Below are 25765 nucleotides of genomic sequence, written 5' to 3' on the forward strand. Positions count from 1 at the left end.
GCCCTCATCTCAATTCCAAACAAAATTGCTTTTGTTAAGAACCTCACTGGAGAGAGATTTTTATGGGCAATGTGGGGCTGTGGCAGTGGGGACCTGCAATGCAGCCCAAGAAAAGCACTGGTGAATCCACAGGGGGAGGGAGTCCCCACATAATGGTGTATTTTGCCTCGTCCAGCCAAGATTGTGGAATCTGTCGGAGAAGAGCAAGAAAAGGCCACTGCGGGAAATGAGGTGTGACTTGACAGCTACAAAAGAAAATTAAAAAATCATGAGATTGTCAGATCTGAAGAAGGAGCTGAGGAAATATAGGCTGTTCATGCTGCAAGGAGGCTAATGATAACACCAAGGGTACCCCCTCAAAAGTTAAACTTTGAGGCATTTCATGCAAAACATGTCCAGGTACAAGGGCAGGCAAGGACAGACTGAGTATGGGACACTGAGCTTACTGGTATGTGGGGGAGAGTCTGGCAGAGTGAGGGACTTTGTTCTTGTGGGCTCAGTGCTTACTTAGGGCAAGGAACGGCGAGGACTGAACACCAACAGCAGGACCTGTGTGTGCTCAGCAATCTCGAATAAGAAGGTAGAAGAAGGGCCTCTCTGGTGGTGCAAGGGGTTAAGTCTCAGTACTATGAAGCCATCTGCAGCCACGGCAGCACAAGTTCGATCCACAGCCAGGGAGCTGACCCACATGGCACAGCAGACCTCTCCTGACCCGCCCGCTGCTCCCTCAGCAGTGGATTTCAGTCAATCTGCTCCCCACTCTGTCTCTGGTGAATCCTCTCACCACCCCACAACTCTGGCCTATACCCCAGATTTGTGTGCATAAATACAAGAATTAAAAACAAACAAACAAACAAAAAGATAGAAGAATATGGAAAGAAAGGGAAAGGTTCAGTTGTCTGCATTGGCAAGATGTTTTTAAGTCTCCTGCAGGTACCTGATTAGTCGGTTGGGCCTCAAATGCAGTGCTGAGAAGGAGGTGAAGTCACAGGAGCAGGAAATGGGGAGAGAGAGAGAGGCAAGGTTGTCAGCCGGGGTGGGGAGCAGCGATGAGCACAGGGAGGTGTGACCTTGGAACATGTGTTCCAGAACCACACCGTCCATTATGGTAACCACCGGCCACATGTAGACACAGGAAATTGGAAATGCGGATGTCCTGTAAGTGGAAAATACACACCAGATTTTGAAGACTTCAGTACAGGAAAATATTTTTACATTGATTATAATGCAGAAATAATGTGTTGGATACACTGAATTAAATAACTTATTAAAATTAATTTTACTTGCTTCGGATTTTGTATTTATTGGTAACAGTTCCTTTTTACTTTTACCATAAGTAATAGAAAACTTAGCCTTTTACATGTGGCTCATGTTATATTTCTACTGGGTAGAACTGCCGTGAAGTCCCGTCATCTCTCTCTGTGATTCTTGGAAGACTTGACTTAGCTCTCACTATCTTTCCCATCGCAAGCAGAACCTAGTTTCAGACTAAGAGAAAGAAAACTAGATCGCAACTCAACAGCTGCTACAATAGCACAGCAATTCACAGCCACCTGGGAATACAGACTTCCTGGCGACAGTCACCAGGCCTCCTCACCTGGACACCCATTCCTATATCTGTGCACAACCACATTTGTGTGTATCCAAATAATATCCATCAACAGAGAAGGGATGTTAACAGACTCTAGTTACAGTGAAATTTACATTTCTACTGTCAACTGCAATCACTTGTTTGAACTAAGGAGGGTGGCTAGTGCATATTAATATGAATGGGTTCTTTGAAATTCAACAGTATTTGAACATCTTTGTTCCATTACTGAGCAAGAAGCTAGTTCACAGAGAGGTGACTCCAGCCTAAGTCTCCTGCCTACACACTCCAGAGTAAAGACCAAGCTTTGCCTTGAGATGAAATTGTCCAATGTTGTCTAGATACAAGCACCATCTGCTCCCACTCTCTTAGCTGTCTTCTCTGGACTTCTGTTCTCTCCAAATTTAAGAGCCACCTAATTCTTTCATCCACGTCCATCCCACTGGAACCTCGCATCTGGTTCACATGTCTCCCTTAGTATGCTAATTGCAGCAAACTCCTGGTCCAGTCCATGGTGACACAATCATTTACATAAAGATACAGCGCAGCCTTACCTAAGCAAACAAAGGATTTCCTTCCAAAATGAACTGCAAGAACTCTGATTTGGGGGTTTTTGTGCTCCCAACCCCCTCAGCTAGACATCTGCCCATGTAGCTGTTAAACATTTATCCTCCTGGCATTTTGTAAAATAACTACTTTTTCTTTGGAGCAAGGCTTTTGTCCCCAATCTAGTCCCATAGCTGGAGTGGGACTGAGCTTATTCTCCCCATCTCATCTCCAGGGATACCCTGGACAGTTACTATAGTGAAGCCCCCTAGATATTCCTAGAGAAGTAAAACAGCAACCCACAATGATTCAGAAGATGCTTCCTAAGATGCAAACTGAGCTAATGGACTTGATGTTAAGTTTTAGCTAGAACTACTGGGAAGAGAGACCTTTCTTTTATCTGTACTAGAGGCTGATAGTATATAAACCTGAACTTGAAGACATTGCTACACGGAAAGGCCCTGCTTAGGAAGACAGCAGATTACAGAAGGAAAGACCAATTCTAAGAAATCTGTTAGAGTCCCTGGAACAGCAAGTTGTTTGGTAATCTAATACATTCTCTTTGTTGCTTAAGCTACTTTGGATTTGCTTGAAACTGGAAGGATCTCACTGATAGAACTCTGGAAATATTTAGCTGCGACACAGACAATATTCATTTTCTCTAATACTTTAAAAAAGCAGCTCATGAAGTCTCCCCTGTTGATGTCAGCTCAGCCCAAAGGTTCCCTTTATTTTGTCTGCTTCAATAAAAGGTCTGTAGGGCATGCTCAGATTATTAGAACTTGCCTTGGAAATCTGGTCCATCCATAATCAAGGTAATTCAAAGGTCATTTCAGTATTTCACACTGAGTTACCTACTTGGGAAAATATCCAGGGGTTGAGAAGGAAATGAGCACCCTGCTCCCCAGTGGCTTTCAATTAGGTAGGAAAGAACTGGCCATTTGAAGTTGTTGTAAGGAAACCCCAACCCAGCATGAGCAGTTGGTGACAGAACTATCTCCTCTGCGGTAAGGCAGATGATGCCTACTCTCTGGGCCAGGAGGGAGACGGACTGGACAGGAAGTTGAACAACAGCTCAGAAGATGACAGAGGAAAGGAACAGAGGGTGAACTTTTACAGCCCCTACAACAAAACCCGCTGTCAGACTTGACCAAAAAAATGAGGCATACTTCAACACAATCTTATTGTGGTTCATTTTCTTCACAGAAATACCCAGTTATCTGAATTGAATGAAGTGAATGTAGCCAATTACATAGAAAAGGACTGGAATTTTCCTGCAGAAGAAGCTGACCACTTTTTAGGATGCTGCAGTGGGAGTTCAAATGTGTGGGAGAAACTTCACTTCTCTCAAGCTTCTGAAGGACCATCCTTGTTAGTGCTCTGAGTTCCAGCTGATGCCAGTCACCTCAGAGGATAGAAGAAGACAGAGGTAAAACAGCACTGAAGATTCTGATTAGAGACAAATGAGAATTTCTAGAGAGGGAGGGAGTCAACAAGGGGCCTAGCTCCCCTTGAGGGGTCCTGAGTCACTCAGAAAGCCTGGATCCACTCAGGCTTTCTCAGGGACACAAGGTACTATCTAGAAAGCAAGCCCTTGGCAGTATTTGGAACAAAAAAAGTATGAGGAACTCTTGGCGGTAGTAGGGGAGCCATGGAAATGGTGGAACAGCAATAGTAGCAGAAAGGAGATGAGTGCAGATGGCCTGAGGACCTGATGTCATCACAAAGGTCGAATCTAGTGGGGTAGGCAGGGAGCAGAGAACCCTGCCATACAGGTTCACCCCTCTTAGGTCTGGAACCTTTGCCCCAACATGTGTCTGTCATATGAATAGGGACAAGTCAGTTGGACTTTCCACATCTCAGTAGTACCACCTACACATACAGATAAGAGCACCCCCTTCACGCAACTGTGGAACACAGTGCATGAACAAATACTCACAAAGGATTTAGCATCACACCTGAGCCACTGAGTGCCACTTGTTTGCTAGAAATAAAAGGAAGGGCGCTGGAGGAGCCAGCTGTTAAAGACCCATCCCTGGTAGGAGATACAAAATAAAGGGAACACAACCCTGTCACCAGAGTTCATCCCATGAAATCTGTAAAATCCTAGCAGAGGCTTCTTCAACTTCAAGTGAAGAACTTGTGCTTCTTCCGCCTCCCATCACCTCCCTAAAGCCTAGAGCCCTGCAATCCACAGTTCCAAGTGGAATTTGGTACCTGGTGGGGAGTGGGCGCTAGAGGCGGTGGCTGTTAGGACTGTGGGTGCACACCTGTCTCTGACAGACCCTTGTGATGACGAGACCTTCCCTAAAGAGTTGCAGAGCAAGAAGTACAGGTCTCCTTAATTTTACTTAAATTCCTCTAACACCATCACATTCTTGGGAGTGTGCTAAATATTGGATACATGAAGTGCAGCAGGGGAGGGAGACATATTAAACAATAACTACAGATAACTGACCGTTTCAAACAATTAAAAACAGCAGGTTTTACACAAATTCTGAGCACAGAGAGAGGAGACGGAAGACTTGGGTGGGTGGAGAGGAAATAACTGAATTCAGACTGACAAATGAAGGAAGATTGGTCACTAAACTGTGGAAATATGAGCAGGGGTTGGCAGTGGACAGCAGTATTTATGAGAGGAGTTTGGTGATGGTGCTAATCAGTCTCAGAAAAGAGATGGTGAGTTCTAATGACAGCAATGGCAGGAAGGGCAGGAGTCAAAGTTACATAACTCTAAATAAGACAGTGCTAAAATTAAGCTAGCATAAAAAGGTTACTGTTTGTGTGTGTGTGTGTGTGTGTGTGTGTTTTGTTTGTTTGTTTTACAGAGTAAAACCTCATCAGTTCAACATAATTGGGCAGAAGCATGTCACAATTAATCAAATATGAATTACAGATCTTTTTAAAAATATGACTAACTGCTTACAGTTTTTTGACTAGAGGAGATATTTTAAATACCTTTCAACATCCTGGCTTTTAATTAGTAGCATCAGTGCACCGACAACCAATTACAGGAGTTCTTCATATTATTTTTTCCCGAAAGTCGACTGAACCTCTCGTCTGATTTTGTTCCCACAAATGTGCTTCCTGAATTTCCAGGCTAATCTCTACTTACAGTCAATTCCTTTCTCTAGGGTACAAAGTGCAACCCCTGCACTCCAAAAGGTTGTCCACAATTGGTCTGAGAGGCCCATAAAATCTCTTAAGACGGAAGACAGGTGGGTTGACACTCCTCCACAACGAGGGGCTCAGGCCAGGAGTGTTAGCCCGCCACCAGCAAACTATAGCATGTTTGAAGTTGCAGAAAATCTGCCACAATTTTCCTGATTCTCAGGATTCTTTGGGATGACTCAATTTGTTTTTCAAAACTTCTGTCAATGTTGCAGTGATACAATTCTGTTCACTCCCAGGAGATGCCACCAAAACATTTCCTTTGAGGACTTTCTCTTATTTTCTACTAAAGTAGTACGGTAGCAGAAAACCACAAAGATCACAGGTTGTCTAAAACACATAATAAAGCAAGGCACTATTTTCCCAACTCTGTACATTTCTGACATCATAACCCTCATAAATCATAAAGAATTTGTTTACTCTGAAACATAATAGACACAATCACAGTCACTGAAAAATCAAAATACAAGGGAAATATTCAGTAATTCCAGGTGATCTCATGTGCAAACTTGCTGAGTTTAGGAGATCACCGGGCAAACCTTCCTTTGTGCTTATAAGTTAGAGAATGAAATGATCCCTGAAATTTCAGCAACTAAGACACTTCCCATATGGCAATCTCTTTGATACTAATATTTGGAGAGCTACATCCATCTTTCCCTTGTCTGGCAGACCTTCAGCATTTTGCAGGGTTAATTTCTGTTCTAGTCAATTTATCATGCAGCAGATGGAATCAGAATCTTCCCAAAACATTTCCACACTGAGCTCCTCTCCAATTTAGCCAACTCTCTGTTAGAAGTTTTTCACATAAGTCAGATGGAAAAAGACAAACACCGTACGATTTCACTCATATGTGGTACGTGAAGAAACAAATGAGTGAACTAAACAAAATCAAAATAAACGTTTAGACAATGAGACCAAATCAGTTACCAAAAAAGAAGGGGAAAAGAGGGATGTAAACTGGATAAAAAAGGTCAATTGTATGATGAAGGACAGAGTTGACTTTTGATAATGAACATGATATAGGACATACACATGTTGATGTATAATACTGCTCACCTGAAAATTACATAATTCGATAAACCAACATTACTTCAATACCATTTTTTTTTTTTAACTTTCCACCCAGGACATCTCAGAGTCTTCTCCAACTCAGCCAACTCCACAGTAAGTTCTCCCTCCCCATGCACTCTCCTCCTTGTCCAAGGCCACCTTCAAGTGTATGTTCTTCCTTGTCACCAAGGTCACCTTAAAATGCTTTCCTCTTCCTTCTCATGCAGTTGGTCACTTTCTGCCATGATTTCTACTGCCTAACTTCCTCATTCATCTGTGTCCTCTTTCCCAATGCTCTACTCCTATAATCAGCTTCTGGTTTTTGTCCTCCATCCTCTACACCAGGGCTAACAGCCCCATAGCAGAGACCCTGGGCTGCTCTCATGTGGGTAATTCAGCCTCTACTCAGCCATTTCAACATGCCGGACAGGGCTCTTCCCTCCTCTCATAGACTGACCATGTTTCCTGACCTTCCACAGCTACTCTCTACTTACTATTACCAACATTTAAAAATACTGACATGTTCTCCTTTTTTCACATTTACAAAACTACTTTCTAAATGTGTATATCTATGTGTGCCCTCTTTCTGGAATTCTATTTTTGAGGGTTTGAATTGCAATCGTTATAAATAATGAATCATGGCGACATTTGAGATAAGGTGAGGCTAACAATGTCAGTTCCACTGTTGGTAGTGACATTTTATCATAAATAGGCATCTGTATCTGATCTGCATAAAGACAAGCTAGTATTAAACATTCAAAAATGAGTGCTTTGTAGAAAATCTTTTTCAAGCACTGAAATTAATAAAGGCATTATAAATTAAGGAGTGGGCAGAGGAGAAGTGGGGGGGGAAAGGTTATTCTTACAGCTCTTTAGAAATGCAAATAAGAACACTGCCTGAACATGTTACCTGACTGATAAAATGGTAATCACTTAAACAAGTATTCACATAGAAACCTGCTCCAATTCCTTAATTTAAAAAAAGGTCTTGAAATCATCATAACCCTATTTGCTAAATGGTAATAAAACAAATTTCCATGAAGAAAATAGCTTGTACAGAATGTCATAATATGGTTTATAAAGCTGGAGATAATTCTTTCCATTGTTTTCAAAATTGAAGTGCTAACTTCAAAAGTCTTCACAGGCCAGGCAGGTAAGTGGCCCACTGGATGCTGGCCTAGAGAATGTAATGTTCAAAACGACTTCTTTGCAGGAAGTAGGAATCACTGTTCCTCTGGCAAATCAGAGCTTGTAGCCTCCAAATAAACATTTTAGCTAATTTTTAAAAGCCTGGACGAATTGTTAGGGGGAAAGGATGTCCTGAACAAACTCTGCAGACACAGGTTTTGTGGACTCCACCCCCTACTCCAGTCACTGTAACTACAACTCCCAGCAACCCAAAGGGAGGACTGCGAGAACCCAAGGGTGGAGCTAAGCAGCCAGTTGGAGACTTTTGGGATATATATAAAGAGCCATGTTGCGCTGAGACTCTCTCTCTCCCTTGGCCTCATGGCTGGAGGCTGGTCGCTTGGCTTTTGATCAGCTTTCAGTGTGCTATTGGGGTTCTAAGTCAGCAGAACTGGTAGGTTGCACCAGCTAACTTGCATCTCTCTCTCTCTCTATTTCTCTCTTTCCCTGGGTCTTTCCTTTTCTTTCCCTTTGTAAATAAATCCATTATTGGCCCTTTTTGTGTGTGCCTGCAGTGCAAATGAATCTTATGCATGCTGGTGAGAACCCACAGACAGGCAACCCCCTGTAACAGAACCAAGCAAGCATTGTCCTCCAGGTCTCCCATTTGGCAACATGAAACTAAAAATGTTGACTGACAGTTCCTCAACCACATAGAAATCCTGTACAAATATGTTGGACAGTGGACAAGAATGGTTTGCTATGGCTCAGATACTCCTCTAAATTGGGAGCTGCATAAGCCTGTTTTACCCCAACAGCTCACTTAGGGGCTGAATGTTTGTGCTTCCCTCTTCGAATTCATAGACTGAACTTCTACCTCCCTGTGTGATGGTCTCAAAAGGTGACTTCTTGAGGAAGCAATTTGACCATGTGGAGCCTTCGAGGAACAGATTACTGTCCCTTAAAAAGAGACTCCAGGCCCTCCCTGGTGGCGCAGTGGGTTAAAGCACAGCACTGAGAATCTAAAGCCGCTTCCTCATGAGTTCGATAGATTCTGACATCAAGCAAACATGGCTGGAAACAGGGCTTCACCTCTTACTAGAAATGTGACTTAACAAAACAATCCTCATTGGATCTCCTTTGCAATGAAAAGAGCCCAATTTCTAAGTGTCTTACTCTGAGATACTATTACAAATCACCACAGATGATGGCTTCAACCTCCCACATTTATTTCCCACAGTTCAAGAGGTGAGGGCATACCCACCAAGGCACAGGGAGGTCTCTCGAGGGCACCCTTCCAGGTGTGCAGTTGCTATTATCCTCTCAAGGCTTTATCCTAACATGGTGGAAAACTGAGTTCTCCCTGGAGTCTCTTTTTTTTTTTTTTAAAGATTTATTTATTTGTGCATACAGAACTGGGGTACAGGCCAGAAGCTCAGGGGCAGTGAGAGGTTTCACCAGAGACAGAGTGGGGAGCAGAACAGGCAGATCGATGAAGTACACTGCTGAGGGGAGCAGCGGGTGGGTCAGGAGAGGTCTGCCACACCATGTGGTCACCTCCGGGGCAAGCGGGAATCGAACTCATGAGGAAGCGGCTTTAGATTCTCAGTGCTGTGCTTTAACCCACTGCGCCACCAGGGAGGGCCTGGAGTCTCTTTTTAAGGGACAGTAATCTGTTCCTCGAAGGCTCCACATGGTCAAATTGCTTCCTCAAGAAGTCACCTTTTGAGACCATCACACAGGGAGGTAGAAGTTCAATCTATGAATTCGAAGAGGGAAGCACAAACATTCAGCCCCTAAGTGAGCTGTTGGGGTAAAACAGGCTTATGCAGCTCCCAATTTAGAGGAGTATCTGAGCCATAGCAAACCATTCTTGTCCACTGTCCAAGGCAGCAAATAACAAATGATTCACCTTCTTTCCTATTCCTATAACCTTGGTTCCTTCTGGCAGTTAATATAAACATTTACATTAAATAACATTTTAATGTGAATTATATGCTCTTTAGGAAATAATCTGCTGTCTTTGGTTGGCTGGAAAATGATTTGAGAAAAAGCAATTTTTGGAAGCAACAACTTGAGTTTTAGTTTTAGGTTAATCACTCATTAGCTGTGTGGGCTTAGTAAGAATTGCTTAACCTCTCTAAAACCTTTCTTACTTATTTTGTGTACTGTACTTCATGGGGCTCCAGGAAGCTGCAAGAACAAAGCAAGTTTCTAGATTATGGAAAGGAGCTTATTAGGAATTTCAAATGACTCTCCCCATAGGCTTCTTGAGTCTCAACATTCTTATAAAAAGAGATAACAAGACCAAGGCTTTCTGAGTTCAGGTGAGACTTCAATACAGACCACACACTAGTCTTATTAGATATCGAGGAAACACTGACAAGAGCTAAGATTCAAGACTATAAGCAATCTTGTAATTTTGGGGGGGAGGGGGTAAAATAAGGCAATACCTGAATCCCCACCTAGTTATTTGCACCCACTGATGTACCTAGGTCCTAAAAAACTATCTAGAAAAATCTTCCTGAAATTTGAGATTTAATGAAAGATTGGCGATGGTTGGCAGAATTCACAAGAACCAAGCTGCAGTGAGGAAGGGCATGGTGTCATGAGAAAAGGCCTTTGGTATACATGGGAATCGGACTAAGAATGTGTAACAAGAGAAGCCTACTCATCAGCATCCAGCCCTCCTTAAGTTCCAGCAGGACAGATTCTGAGAACTAGAAATGCTCAGTTGTTGATTTCTAAAGCACTCCGGTCTCAATTTTAGTAGGGGGCTTTGATCAAATAGGACACAGAAAGCATGTTCTCACTATGCATCTGCAGTATTGTGCATTTTCAGTATGAAGAAGCTTCTGCTTTGCTAGCATCAGTGTTCAACCTTTGAGACCCAAGGGTCCTCCATTTGCAGGATGTGATTCAGTGAAACAGTTCAAACTGGAGGTGGCCAACATTCAGCTTGGGAAGCAGAACAAATTCAGGGTCATTTATAAGCACCCACTTTCAGATTAACCAAATTTCCAAAATCATCTGGACAAAGTGAATTGGGCAAATAACAACTTTCTACAAGTGGATGGAGACTCGAGAACCCTGAGATTTAGTTATCCATGCTAATGTGATCACATGGGAGCTGGGAGAATAGACAACCCAATGTATCAGGTTTTAGAGCATGAGTTCCAGAAGGAACCAAGGTTAAAAGGAAGACGCTATACCTGATATTGTCCTCTTTTTTGAAGACTCAGTTCAGTCACAGAGGATAACTAGTGTGAATGTATTTTCTATACTTTCTTGCCCTCTGCTTTCTGGTTATGTTGTTGGAATGGAAAGTTCAGAGGAGAAAAGAAAACTTCAGCAGTGAGAGCAAAGGCATGTGGCTCCTTCAACACGCGTGGCAGCTACATTGAGGCAGTTTCCAGAAGACCCATGGCAGGAAGGGACTTAACAAAGCTTCTGGACGCCCTGCCCTTCCAGTGAGCTTTGCAACCAACTGCATTAAATCTTCCTGTGTTTGAAATATTTACAATAGACTCCATTTTCCCAAATACAGGTGCAAGTCAGAGGTATTTCCTTTCAACAGAGAGCACCAATAAGGGGTTAGTTTCATGTAAGAGAGCTGACTGTAACACCTAGAGCAATCGATAGGACAGAAGACTAAGTCTTAGCTCCCTCCAATTCCCTCCAGTTTCATGGCCAAGTTCACAAAAACTACAAAGTCAAGGTAATCCAGAGCTGAGTAGGACAGCAAAGAGCAGAAGCCTCATCTCAGTCACGCCACTTACTATCTCTAATAAGAATTGTCTGTCACCACCTTTGGAGCTTCATTTTCCTTACCGCCAGAGACAGTAAGTCAAAAAATGTAACAACCCATTAATTAGGGCAGCCAATGAATAAGGTTCAATGGAACTGAATTTAAGCCCGTTTATGGAGTGTAGTCACTGAGTCCAGTCCTACGGGTAAGAAAGGTGTCTCTCTCACGGTTATTATCACGGCATGTGCTCTAAGTGTACATACAACATTTGACCTCTATTTCTTATGAATTCTTGTATCTCACCCCTACCCAAAGCTAAAGAGCTTTGGGATGTTAGTTCATGGTCAAACAGCTAACAAGTGGGAGAATAAAGATTTAAACACACTCTTCCAGCTGACCTTGGTGCTAGCACTGAAATCATGGTGGTGGAAATGCTTTGGTCATAGTGCTTTGGGAACCTTCAGATTCACCTAGAATGTCCCCAGCTTATTTCCATAAACAGCAGATTTCCCACATTGCCAAGAGGCCACTGCTTTATTAATGTAAACACAGCACAGTCCCTCTGGTAGCTTTCAGGCCTCTTCTGACCTAAGTTTCACCATGACCCCTTGAGACACAGCGGCTTCCATCATGGGATGCTTTCTAGTGTAAAATCACTGTGCTTCTGACCTACCCAAAAGACTAACTGAATAATCACTATTTGATCAGTCAAGCAATACATCTGAGTATTATTCTCATTTACATTTCTAAAGCAACACAAAAATAAACTCTTTGAAATGGTACCCATTCACTTTCTCCTTGTATGCTAATACATGTCACAGTTTCAAAGTCTAAAGAGAGGTTTCCTGTTAAATAAAGCTGCACATGTTCACAATTCCAATTGCCAGGTGACAAACATCAATTCACTCTGGTTCCAAATCCATTCTGTATTGGTAAGTCTTTAGGACTGACAACTTGGCACACACTGATGTCAAACTCCATGAGCTATTTTAAAGCGTTAGACTCTAGTATTAAAAATGTCAACCTCCTTCTCAGATGTTAGTGAAGGACATCTATTGTCACCAGTATTAGTCATCAAGCCAAAAATCAATTCCCTTGTTTTAAAAATTATTTTCCTCTTTATTAAAATCAGATAATTTTAATTAATAATGGTGGTCACATTGATTTCCAGTTAATCTAGTTTCTCGATTTGTGGTATTGAATTACAACTTAGTGCCATGACAGAATTAAAGTAACTGGTGATTAATTTGAAGCCAATTACCACTGACATTTTTTATGTTTTTAAATTAATGTTTTTACATGTGTACAGCAAGTGGTACATTTGCATTAGGAGTATATATTTTGTATTTAGTTCTCAGCTTCGGTATTTATTCCAATTTTTTTGTGTTTTATACAAAATCTTGTCATTTTGATCTGTTAAAAATGTTTAGTGTACTCCCAGCACCTGGCATCAAGCTTTACCAAAGGAAAAGGACTCTCCCTCAAGAATGGTTTCTTTCCAAACTCCTGTCTCCCCTTTTTTCTTCTTGTAGTCCTTCCTTAAAGTGGGTTACAAAGGTAAGCAATGTTGCTATTGTTAAGAAAACAAAGGAAACAAAATGAAGTATCAAAAGTGCTGGAAAAAAACTTAGAGGCATGTTAGAGACACAGTAAGGGCCTGGAGAGCTTCTCCTGTTGCTAGTGGTAATTAGCAAACACAAAGGTGGCTCTGAGTTCCCTAGAACCCCTAGCAAAAGGAGGAAGACGCTGCCATTTATAGGATACATCATCCCTACAGGATGCTTCTGTGGTTGCTAATGAAAAGGCACAACAGTTATTTTGTAAATAAGAAACAGAATCTTAAGCCAGGGTGTTGTTCAAGAGAGGATCCTGCTCCGCAGGAAAACATGGAAACCCCAGGAGGCAAAGGGCGAATCCAGAGAACAGCACCACTAAAAAGAATCAAAGTGTAAGTCTACCCTGTCTACTCACCAAGATCATTCTAAAGAGAAAATTCAAAGAGCAAATCTGTGTATATTTGCAGTTTCCTCCAGGTTTCCTCTCGCTCCTGAACCCTCTGCTTTGTGAAACAAGAAATGAAGACAGAACGTTCTTAGAAAGCAGAAACTCTAACTGGAATAAGCGGCAGAAAAAAAGAAAGAGACTTGGGTTGCCTTGGGGGATCACACGTGAGCTGATCACACTTGGGGACCAGCACAGCAGCAGAGAGAGCATCTGGCAGTGAAAAAAAAAACAAAGACGGCTATCTCTGAAGTCAGGAGGTGGGGGCTTTTCACGGACTTCAGACAGCAAGGTGGGGGGGGGGGTATTGGGGGGGGAGGGGGGAGGTGGCACTCGGGGCACTGCCCAAAGCTGCTGAGTGGTGTTCTCACAGCCTCTCTGGCATCTCCACAGCCACCACTTCCACTTTCCTTTCTTCAGGCCTTCTGAAAATGCATCAAGAGTGTCCCAACTAGGAGGTGACAGGCCAGAACCAGCTGTCTGCTTACTGCTAAGTTTGGGAGACACTACTTACTAAGGGAGAGCACTCCTCGGAAATTGCCTCTCACTGCTGCTTCCTGTGGTGACTCGCTTCTTCCTGCTTCCACCTGTCTCAACCGCGCTCTTAGGAGAAAAATGCTTGTAGTATGTCTCCTGTTTCTAAAATACGAACTGTTGTATCTTGTTCTTATAGCTCACAGAGATGATAGCTAACAAGCATGTAATAGCAAGGATCAAGCTGAATCCTCAGTTACATAAAACCAAAATAAACACAAAATGAAGTGGCTGATAAAATGATGAGATTCTTCTAAAGCACATTTACCAGGACAGGCATGGCAGCCATTATACAGACACACACACACACACACACACACACAGACTCAAACACACACACACACACACACAGACTCAAACACACACACACCACTTTGTACTATAGCAGGAAGCAATGTAATCGTATGGCTCTGGGAAGGCTTCTGAACTTCTCTGTTCCTTAGTGACCACACATTGTAAAATGGAGGTAATAATGGCTTGTGCCTCATAGGACTGTTTTGAAAATTAAATGGCCTCATGCACATTGAGTTTATAGCTCATGATGACCTTAGACAAGGTAAACACTCATAATCAATTCCTGGCCAGGCAAGGAAGTTCCACTTAAGAAGTGGGTTCTGAGAGAAGTCAGCTTACATGAGATTAACATTTTTAAAATTTTATAAATACATTTTTTACATTCTTCACTTTCTACATTTTTTCATCTCAGTTGTAATCCCTGTGGATTTCCCACCACTTTACCCATGTGCCATCACCATAGTCCCATGTGCTCTTCCCACCCCAGTTTTTATCTTGTTCCCCTCTCCTCCACCATAGAATGTCTCTGGTTTATAGTTGCTAGTTGGTGTTCTTTTTTACTTTATTACTATATATTGAGTGAAGCCATCTGGTATTTTTCTTTTTGTTTGTGGCTTATTTAACAAAGCATGATCTTTTCCAGCTCCATCCATGATGCTGCAAATGGCATGAGTTTATCTTTTTGATTGCTGAGTAATATTCCATTGTGTGTGCGTGTGTGTTTATATATATATATCACGTCTTCTATTTTGGGGAATGCTCCCACACAGCTAGTGGGAATTCAAACTGGTGTGGTCACTATGGAAAGCTGTGTGGAGGTTTCTCAAACTGCTAAAAATGGAGCTTCCATATGATCCAGCAATCCCACTCCTAAGTATCTACCCAAAGGACACAAAAACAATAATTCAAACCCCTATGTTTATTGCTGCCCTTTTTACAATAGGGAAGATGTGGAATCAACCCAAATGCCCAAAAGAAACAAGCTGAAGGGAGAACTCAAATACAAAAATGAATGACATAAGGAAATAAATAAATGTAATAAAATGAAAAGATCAAAAGCAGGCAAACTAACTACTCTGAAGTCCCCCCAGCCCCTGCCTCCCAAACTTCACTATTTCCAGGGAGAGCCCATGTTCACATTCTTGTTTGAGTCACCCTCTTCTCCAACCTTCTCCCTCTTTCTGTTCCTGCACTTTCCTGTCTTTAGAGCAAGCAAAGGAAAAGTCCTCTCCTGTGCCAGGGACTGGCCCTTCAACTCTCACTGTTCATAGGCACTTTGCCAAGTGAAGAGTCCCTGACCAAAAAAAGAGAGTTTCTGCTTCCTATGCCAAAACTGAAAAAATGTACTCTAGCTACTTAAAGCTAGGATGTTTCTAGCTTCATTAGCATAATATGTCTCCTTCTGATTATTTCACTACTAATGAGTAGTTTTAAATCACACTGTAATTCTCTTTATATCAACTTACTCTTGTTGAGGTAGTGCTGGCCTGTAGCCTGACAGGGTAGGTGGCCAGCACTGCAATGACTTCTGTAATCAATACACCATAATCGCTTCTCAAAGTCCAGTTTCCACCCAGCGCCAAACACTTGACTCCTCCCCCCCCTTTACCCATCCCACTTCCTCCTCCTCTGCTTCAATAAATTGACTTTTACATTTTAAATAAATAAATTTTACAAGAAAACCTTATGTCACTAGTATTAATGGCAAAATTGCACTGTTCTTCACAATAAGCTGACCTTAACAGAAACAGTTATTATTTGAAAATAAAAAGGATGTCTCTAGACCATCTAAAATTATTGCCTATTACTAGGCATCTATCTATGCATCACAATTTGGTAAATGTGAGCCTAAAAAAAAGGTCTTTATTATGGTCACCAGGAGGCTGTACAGAGGAGGAAATGGCAGTCAGTGGTGGTTACTGCAGCACTGTGGGGACAGAGGAGGCCAAGGTGACGGTTGGGAGGGTGAGGGGGATGAGGTTAGAGACCTGACAGGGTTCTGGGTAGTGAGAACATCTCATACCCTGCATTGTTGTTCCATAGCACCATGAGAATGGCTAATGTTCATTAAATTGAATTGTACTCTACTGTTAGAATTCAGTGTTGCTATAAATAAATGCTTAAAAGCAAGAAATCATAGGGAACATAAAATCTGAATTATCCAAAAGAAAGTGCATTGTCACCAAATGATCCAGTCCGATCCAGTGTCTGAAACGTCAAACAGATTATCACAGCTTATCAACATTAATATTATTCACTCTGGCCTTGTAATGAACAAAAATAAGTCTGGGATTCTCCAAATCCCACCACGCTTTCTCAATGCAAATGTCACACCTGTTTAAAGGAAAATTAAATACAATGCACCAATCTCAAAATCTGTGCATCAAGTCAGTATGTGAGATAAACAGCAAGATCGACAGTGCTTCCATCGAGCACTGAGAGTGTAAAAGGATTTATGGCTAAATATACAGGGTTCCTGGGCACAGCTCAATTTACTATCACACATAGGATATGTAGAATGTTGGTAGGACAAGCTGACTAGCAATTCTGTATGAAAAACCTACTACAAGCCTGGAATTATGCAGAGAAACATTCTGCCCTTAAAGAAACCCCAAGCAGGGATTTCATACAATATTGCAGCTTGATTCACATAACAATGGAGTTTCTGCCAAGAGAGTTGACAGCTTCCTTTTGTCACAATCTTCTGCTGCATCAAACAGAGTCCCTGGTCACTGCCTAAAACCTACTTTTCTACAGATCTCAAGTGAAAGAAATACTGTCCTATGATTGCACCAGCAACATTCTTTTAGGGTGTCTTCCAGTTAGAGACCTGTGGGGCATCCTCAGTCTCAAATGCTAGTTCATAAACACTGAAACCTTACTGAGTCCCGTTTTCTTTGCACTGCTCGGTTGTATGAAAGTGCAGTAAAGCCTCAAAGAAAAAGACTTCCCTAGGAATCAGCCTATTATTTGATCTCCAAGTACCGCAGGAAATTACAGGAAAACAAAACAAAAACAATTTAGCTTTATGTAACTATCCCATGCAACCCTCATGTCACAGAGTCTAATGATCTGGCTAAAAAAAAAGAACTGAGCAAACTAGAGCCTGTTATAAAAAGCTATTTGAATATATATCAAAAGTTTAAATATACAGATTGTCTAATTTTTACCCCATCTAAATGCATCTTTGTTCCTGTTTCAAAGATGAAGATGTGTTTTCATGTAACAGCATTTCCCATTATGCAGCCTTTTAATTAACATAGTCACCTGGAAACATTTGAGTCATCTCTATCACTTTAGTAAAGATAGAAAAAAAGTACAGATAATTGAACAGTACCACATTCATGATCGTAAATGAAATGATGAAGAAAATCCAGTCATTTGCTTTGTATCTCTACAACAGAGTGTTCAGAGACTTCACAGGACAAGCCTCAATAAGTTAGCAGTACAACAGATACAAAATTGAACATACCTGACATTAGCATCAAGTTTGTCCATTACAAGAAATCAGCATGGATGAGTAGGATTTCAGTGCCCACGGGGTCCTAACATGGGGAAATTAAAAAAAAAAAAAATGGTTAGATAGGAAGGTCATGTAGAAAAATAAAAATTTTGTTGCAGGAAAAAAATACCAAATAATCATAGCTTCCTATTTGCTAAGACTTTTGCAGAGTATCTAAGAATTACTTAGATTTGGCAAAGAGGAATCTGACAAAAGTTTGTGTAGCTTTTGCTGGAGATGAAACATGGGTACTTCTTTTTACTATATGTTAATTGGCTTACTTGTCTTTTTTTGTTGTTGTTGTTGTTCTTCCCGGAAACACAGTTTATTTATTGGATCTGCATCTGGACACTAGTTAATGAAAATAGGTCACTATATTGCTGTGATTAATGTAGTTCATTGAAATGGTCAGTCATCCCATTTCTTATAAGGATTTTCAAGATTTTTTTTAAGTCCTCCTTGAGGATTTTTGAGACTCTAGTAAATTCCTGAAAGCACACCCAGAGAAAAAAAATAGATGTATATAACATCTATACACAATTTCTGGGGAGCCCAAGATTTCTTGAGGAACTCCCAAGAGAAGGGGAATTAACTTTCAAATGCCCAAAAGTTCCTCTCTCAAGGACCTCTCAGAAGACTTGACACCTTTCATGAAGAGACACTCAACTCTCTTAACTGACATTGCAGGCTCATTTTTCAAAGGAATTCTACACTTTCATCACACTGTCTTGATAACACGGTAAACCAGAGAATGGAGGGGCGACAGCTGTGTGTGTTTATTCTGGGGCTCCGTAAAGAAAGCCCCCTTTTATTTCTGAGTATTATCCACTTCTCAATGATCAAAAGGGATTGGAGGAGGTGATCTCTGAGTTCCTTCCAACTCACATAGTCTGTAATTCCATCTGCTGGTTTCTAATCAAATTTACTGACAGCAAACTATAAATCTGGTTACCTACATCACAGAACCATGAAACTAAGCCTGAGCCGTGGAGGCGTTGGCCAGGGTGAGGCAACTTAGGTGTCAGACAGCCAGAAAGTGAATGGCAGACTACCAGAGTAGACAGATCTCTCTGGGAGCTTCCGTGTTTATTCTTTTATGCCTTTCTTGCCAACCAGAGCTCCCACAGATGCCACCTAGAAGTAAAAGGGGGCTTTCTTCAGGGAACCCCAGAATAAACACACCCAGCACTTCCACGTCTGGGGCAGGTGTGGGCAAGGCTCGGCTTATGTGACTCTGAATCCCTTAATCTGACCTCGAGCAAAGTGACTTTGTCCACTTCCATCTCTTTTGGAATAACCTTTCTTTTGAATTACATATGCACAGAGTCCTCACTATGGGAGTGGCAAAGCTCCAACCTCCCTTGTCCTCAATCTCAAGTCACATCCTGTCCCGTGGCTTAAATTACTGGCTATTAACCAAATATGAATTCACTCAAATTTACAGCTCAAAGCTAGATCTTTTCCAGACATCTATCTCCTACCTGACATCTCAGTTTGGCTGATGCAAAAATATGTCAAACTGAACTCTTCAGTCCCCACTGCAACACATAACTTTCTCCGCCTCCCCCTACTCAACAAATGGCTCCACCTTTAACACAGTTACTCAGACCAAATGCCTCTCTGTTAGCCACTGCACCCAAACTCTTGACTTAAGAAAGGGATTTCTTACTCTCATTACCTCTAAAACCAGTGCCCTGGTCCAAGTCACAGACTCTTTCCCCTGGACAATCACCACACCCCCTTCCTCCCTTTCTTCTGCTTGCTCCACTATCCTCTCCTCCCCACAGTATGAGAATAACATGCTGGAGCATTTCTTGCCAGCATAAAATTCTAGCAGCTTCCTGTCACGCTTAGAACACAATCCAAACCCCTTCTCATGACCATAATCAGGTCCAATGTGTGCCATGCCTCACTGCCCCTAAGCTTCTTCTTATGACTATCAAAGTAGCCTCACTGGGCACCTTTTCACTTGTTCCCTTGAAATACTACTGTTCACGCCACGCCCTCCCTTCTGCGGGGACACTGCTTGACATCATGGGCCTTCCCCCACCACCCGAGTGGGAGTCCAGGCTCATATTCTAGATGTGTCTATCTCCTTTATCCACTCTATTTTTTCTTCCTAGTACAGGCATACCTCACTTTGCATTCAGCTACTTCACTTTTAGGAAAGTACCCTTTCCCCATACAGGAAATAAATCTGAAGGCCATTTCCATTTTTATGACAAAATTCAAAAAGAGAACGGCTTCAGTGTCTGTTTTGAACGGCTTCAGGAGAAACCCCTCAACTGGCCAGAGTAGCCCCCTGTGTTCCATCCTCAGGAACTGTATTCTACAGGTAGACAGCATTTATCATGTCATTGCAGATTTTACCATTTCTTATTGTTATTTTAGGTTTAGTATGCTAGTTGGGATGATCTGGTCAGGCCTGGGGATACTAAACAATTTTGCCAAATAAGTTAGTGGTAATTGCTTCTTTATGCCATTTTGGTTCATGAAAGGTTTTACTGGAATGTCCTACTTTTGGAAAATGGGGAAAACCTGTATATACATTATATATATTCTATTCCTTCTTTATTTGTAATCATTCTCCCTCACTAAAATATAAGTTTCTCAAAGGCACCATTATAACTAGATCAATATGATGTCCTCAGTGGCTAGAAAGATACCAAAAATTGATTTCTCTTCGCAGGTATTTTGAGTCAACTAAGTAGCAAAGCAGGAAACTAAGATTTGAGAATTCGTGACCTTCCCACTGGGAGGTATATATGGACCATTACAAACTACAAAACTGTATTTTAAAAAGTAGCAAAACCGGCCCTCCCTGGTGGCGCAGCGGGTTAAAGCACTGCACTGAGAAACTAAAGCCACTTCCTCATGAGTTCGATTCCCGCCTGCCCCGGAGGTGACCACATGGCATGGCAGACCTCTCCTGACCCGCCCGCTGCTCCCCTCAGCAGTGTACTTGTCGATCTGCCTGTTCTGCTCCCTGCTCTGTGTGTGGTGAATCCTCTCACCCTCCGCATCTCTGGCCTGTACCCCAGTTCTGTATGAATAAATAAATCTTAAAAAAAAAAAGTAGCAAAACCATTTCATCTTTATCTATCTTTTGCTAAGCATTAACAGATGCTAAACACTGTCCCTTTCCTCCTCTAACCTCTGAGTTTTTACCTCTATTGTTAGATGAGGAGACTGTGATCAAAGAGATTAACTAACTTGTCAACACCACATAGTTACCTCTTGACCATACTGAGAAAAGAAAGAATCCAGAACTCTGAGTTTAAATCTCAAGCTTAACTTTACCACACTTCTACAAGGAAGTGTGGTAAAGTTCTTCTACAATTTCCTACTAAACAATTATCCCTTCTTTCTGGAGAACAATGCCTTAGTTTTCTTTGTGGAACCATCACCCAGCCCAATCCCTAGTGCCAGTGGTAAACACATGACCAAGAGTGACCAGTCAGAGAGCCATCCATGGTCTGGCTAAAAGGATTCCTTAGCTGGGGTAGACTAGAGAAAGCCAGCCCTTGGATTTTGAGTAGAAAGTCTCTTTTCTTTTTTTTAAGGTTTATTTATTCATACAGAACTGGGGTACAGGCCAGAGGCTCAGGGGTGGTGAAAGGATTCACCAGAGACAGAATGGGGAGCAGAACAGGCAAACTGACAAAGTACACTGCTGAGGGGAGCAGCAGGTGGGTCAGGAGAGGTCTGCCTACCATGTAGATCGCCTCCGGGGCTGCGGATCGAACTCATGCGGAAGTGGCTTTAGCTTCTTAGTGCTGTGCTTTAACCCGCTGTGCCACCAGGGAGGGCTCGAAAGTCTCTTTTCCCTGATGTTGCTAAACTGATAGAAACTTTGTATTTGAAGCTGCTGGCAGCCCTTGTGGCCACTTCATGGTGACTGTCTGAGAATGAAACCAACCTAAAGGAAGAGTTGTAAGAGAATCCAGCATCCTGACGACACATTGAGGCTCACGAGGCAAAAGTGTTTTAGCACAGTTTTACCCACTGAACTTCCTAAATCTATGAGCTGACAAATTCCTTGCCTCCTAAAGTCAGTTTGAGCTGGGTGGTGCCAATCATTATTTGCACACAAAAATATATAAAAGTAATATAAAAAATGTCCTTGTATACAGATTAGAAGGAAAAGTAGTCTGCACAAAGAATACCAGCTCAGAGCTAACTGAAGTTCACCTCATTGAAATGACACTTGAAAATGTTGTAACATGGGGAATATCTTATACATGCCTAGCACAATAGATTGTTACATTTTGCTCATCAAATCCCATTGAGCAAGTTTGGAATGACTGCCATTTAACAAGCCAGTGAGACAGCATGCATTTTGTTAGTGAGAAAGGAACAGGAACAAAAGAGCAGTCAGTGATTAGTACCTATCCTGATTTGATTAATCGATCACACTCCACTATTTTCTGCTGTGCTCACCAGAGATAACTCATCAGAACTGTGATTACTGGAAACCGCTTGTTGGGAAGATTACAGAGTGAGAGGGTTGTGCATGGACCCAGTGTTTCTATCTATCCTGCTTACATGTCTGGCTCCTTAACAAAACACTACCTGTTAGTTAAGACACATTCAGAGCATCTCCTGAATGTAAAATTTCTGCCATTTGAAATTCTAATAGACCATACACGTGCATGTTTTAATGACAGTCATACTGATCTAAGGGGCAAGGAAAACCTTACGGGCAGTTTCCTTCAAAAAAATTTCCTAGATCATTTTAACCCGAGAGAAAATATCACAAGTTCTGGGGACAGGATGAAATGTTGGAAGCAAGCAAGTCCTTCTGTGCTGTGAGGTACAAATGAAGGTCTCGGTATTGTGTCAGGCCTTGGCCAAGCTCAGGTCCCTGGAATCATGTAAAACACTATCTGCCACAAAAATAAAGCTACTGGCAACACTATCTGATTACTTTGGGGTTCCTTTTCCCTGGTAGATGAACACATTCAGACTGTTCTTTGCATAAAAGGGGGGGAGAGGAGAAGGAGGAAGAGACCATATCTTATGCCACCCATTGTCAACTCCAAACTTTAGTTTTCTTGGGCAAACCCATGAGGGAAGAGCACCCATCTTTTCCCATGTTCCTTGATTCAGAATGCACTGAAAGACAGCTGCAGGACAGTGGTTAATAGTTAACAGAAGGTGTGTAGCTGCATCTCTATCATGAAAAGTGGAGCACAAGACTCTGCTGCAAATCAACCCCACCTACTGGAGTACAACCCTTGTGTAGTCTGGCAATCTGCCAACTTCCGACAACCTGGACTCTGTCATAACCTCAGCTTGCCTTGCTGTACTTTTCTCCCCCCACCCCTCCCTCTGGCTCTGATTCCTCAGGCAGATGTTCATGCATAACTGTGCCTGGAGAGATCACATTTTTTTCTAGGGTAGCCGGCATGGGTTAAATTTCTACACCAACAGGCATATTCTAATACCTATGATTTCAACAAATGTCAGGAATAAGTGAAACATTATTGATGCCCAGAGCCAAACAGGAAGGCGGGGTCCTGGCCTCACATACAAGCTTTGGGGACTCCTGTCCACAGCTCCAGCATCAAGCCTGGACTCCTGGGCTTGGGCCCCCAGCCTGATCCTGCGACTACTCACTGTTTCTAGCCCAAAGCAAGTCTTTGACCAATCTGGCACCTACCCCATTGGTAGAATAGCCTGGGATAGAAAATCGAGCAGGAAGAAGAAAGGAAAAGTTTTCAAGTAATTAGAACTTCTCAGAATTTTCTCAGGACATTTTGAGAAAGTGAGTTGCTGTTTATCATAGGCATGTCAGCGGCACGTGAATGACTAATGAAAGAAGACTAAGCAAGGATGGTGATTTTAGTGGCTGTTAGGGTTTCTTTTGACCCTAAAACTGTAAGGCAATGACAGTCCCTGCTAGTTCTGCCTCTCATCTCCCCAGCAAAAGAAACAACTTTGAATCATTTCCCAATGTTTGCAAAGATCTACATTCCACTCACATGTACTCCCTCAAACATGCCCTCAGCACCATCACACACATCTGACCCGGTGGGACAAACAAGAGCAACAAAGCATGTCATCAGTAAGGGGGGCTGTCTGATAAAACATATGTTCAAATGCGCACCGGCCTCCTCCCCTCTCTGGCCACAGGCACCAAACCACGGTTTCACCAGGTGGAACTCATAAGCAAACACTTCCACATTCCATGCAGATCCTGATTGCCCAGTAACTTCATATGAAAATAAATCTTGATCAGCTGAAAAAGTTGCACCTGTGCAAATTCTCACCGTGGAAGAAAAAAAGTTCCCCTCTCCTGCTCTCTTTCCTTGAACTTTGTTTTCTGGAAAATTGTTTAGAATTTACAGGATGCTGTATCAGCAAATGAAAATGTTTTACCTCAATCAGCTAATATACACACTTTAGGGTTTTTTTGCCTGCAAGTTAGTCCTGAAAGAAAAATCACTTTATTCAGACATCTAAATGCCAATGTGCAAGGGAGAATGTGTCATTGAAAAAATAAGAGTCTGTGTTCCAGGGAGCTGGACCTTCATTTGCAAATGTCTCTTTCTAGGGCTGACATTCAAAATGCCATTTGTGCTAAATCATCTAGAAAGATTTAGTCCTAAATAAAAAAGCTTCTAGCCATTTTATTTCCAGAACTGAAAATCTATACAGCTGCCAATTTAGTCATTTTAGGGACCACCATGCCCACATGGACAATTAGTATATAACTGGCTTTTAACTTTTCTCAAAATAACTAAAATGAATTCAGGGGGGCTCCCTGATGGTGCTAGGGGTTAAAGTTACATATTATATGGCTATTCATGTCACTGCAGTACAAGTTCAATGCCTGGCCAGAGAGCTAACCCACATGGCACAGCAGACCTCTCCTGTCTCACCCGCTGCTCTCCTCAGCAGTGAATTTCAGTGGATCCGCCTGTTCTGCTCCCCACTCTGTCTCTGGTGAATCCTTTTACCCCCTACCCCTCTGACCTGTACCCCAGTTCTTGTATGTATAAATCAATAAATCTTTTTTAAAAAAGAAGAATTATTCTTGGAGAAATATACATTCCTCAGCTGAGAACTTGAGCTCCTTTGTCAAAAAACTGATATTAAAAACTGTTCTTATGCAGTGAAAGAATATTTAAGAGACATACACAATCTACTTTTAGGGGGGAAATAATGGATTATAGTAAAAAAGGAACATGAACCCCAAATTTGTATAGTATTGAATGGAGTGCATCTGGAGTAGTTCTAGTTTTTTTGTTTTTTTTGTTTTGTTTTGTTTTGTTTTTTTTAAGGCAGAGATTTTTTTCCTCTTAAAGATTGATGAAAAGAGTGAGGCTGCAAGAAACCAAGTCAAATTAAATACAAATCTGGACATTCCCTGCAGGAAAAAAGAGATTCTAGAGTTCCCCTTACATTTTTCTCTCTAAACTACATTTATTTAAGGAAACATTTATTTATTTATATGCTAACTTTTCAGGTCACTTCATTAATTCTTACTCTGATCCACATTACATGATCTGAACTTTCTGAATGAATAGAATGACGTGATATGAAAACGTTCTTATAGTTCGAGAAGGCATTGACCTTGTGGTTGTGTTTCCAAAGGATAATGGGTAGAAGGCTCAAAGAGGAATGGAAACAGATCATCCACTATCAGAGCTGTCCAGCTACTGACCTGTGAGCCTTGGTAGCAATGAGGGTTATGAATTCTGATGAAATCCAGGAATGCACTGAGTGCAGAACTAAATAAGACGCTGTTTATTGTAGGGCATTGGTTCTCAAGTTTAAGCATACACGAGAATCATCAGAAGGCTTGTTAAAACACAGACGCTGGGCCCCACTCAAAGTTTCTAATTCAGTAGGTTTAGAGCATTCATTTGCATTACTAACAAGTTCATAGGTTTTGCCGACACTGCTGGTCTAGAGACCACTCATGAAGACAAACATCTATTCCTCAAATGAGGTGCTTTAACTTATAGAGGAGGCGCATGGAAATAAGCAGTAGGTGGACAGCGCATTATCAGATCATATGGTTAAAAAAAGGGGGGGGTTTCAGTTTTTATTTGTAATCAATTATTTATGATGAAGAAAAGGACTCACATACATGCCAGTCTTTGAAACTTCCTAATATTTGCATACAGCTTATTTATAATAAGGAAGAACAGGTTTCAGGCTCACAGTCTTTTGTGAAAAACCCTGTTGGCTCATT

The 25765-nt window shown here is 41.8% G+C and overlaps 1 protein-coding gene across 3 annotated transcripts in view; it reads right to left on the reverse strand.

The window, feature by feature from the left end:
• The window catches only part of HTR4 (5-hydroxytryptamine (serotonin) receptor 4, G protein-coupled), a 141182-nt gene extending 123577 nt beyond the window's left edge, over positions 1-17605 (reverse strand). For all 3 annotated transcript variants that reach the window (XM_004686866.1, XM_004686867.1, XM_004686865.1), the window contains exon 1: positions 17533-17605. In XM_004686866.1, coding sequence (XP_004686923.1) covers positions 17533-17558 — 26 coding nt within the window. In that variant the 5' untranslated portion in view covers positions 17559-17605. The remainder of the gene's footprint in view (positions 1-17532) is intronic.
• Between the last annotated feature and the right edge of the window lie 8160 nt (positions 17606-25765).

Source organism: Condylura cristata, unplaced genomic scaffold, assembly GCF_000260355.1.
Source record: "Condylura cristata isolate star-nosed mole 26May11 unplaced genomic scaffold, ConCri1.0 scaffold00021, whole genome shotgun sequence".
NCBI classification, from domain to species: Eukaryota; Metazoa; Chordata; class Mammalia; order Eulipotyphla; family Talpidae; genus Condylura; species Condylura cristata.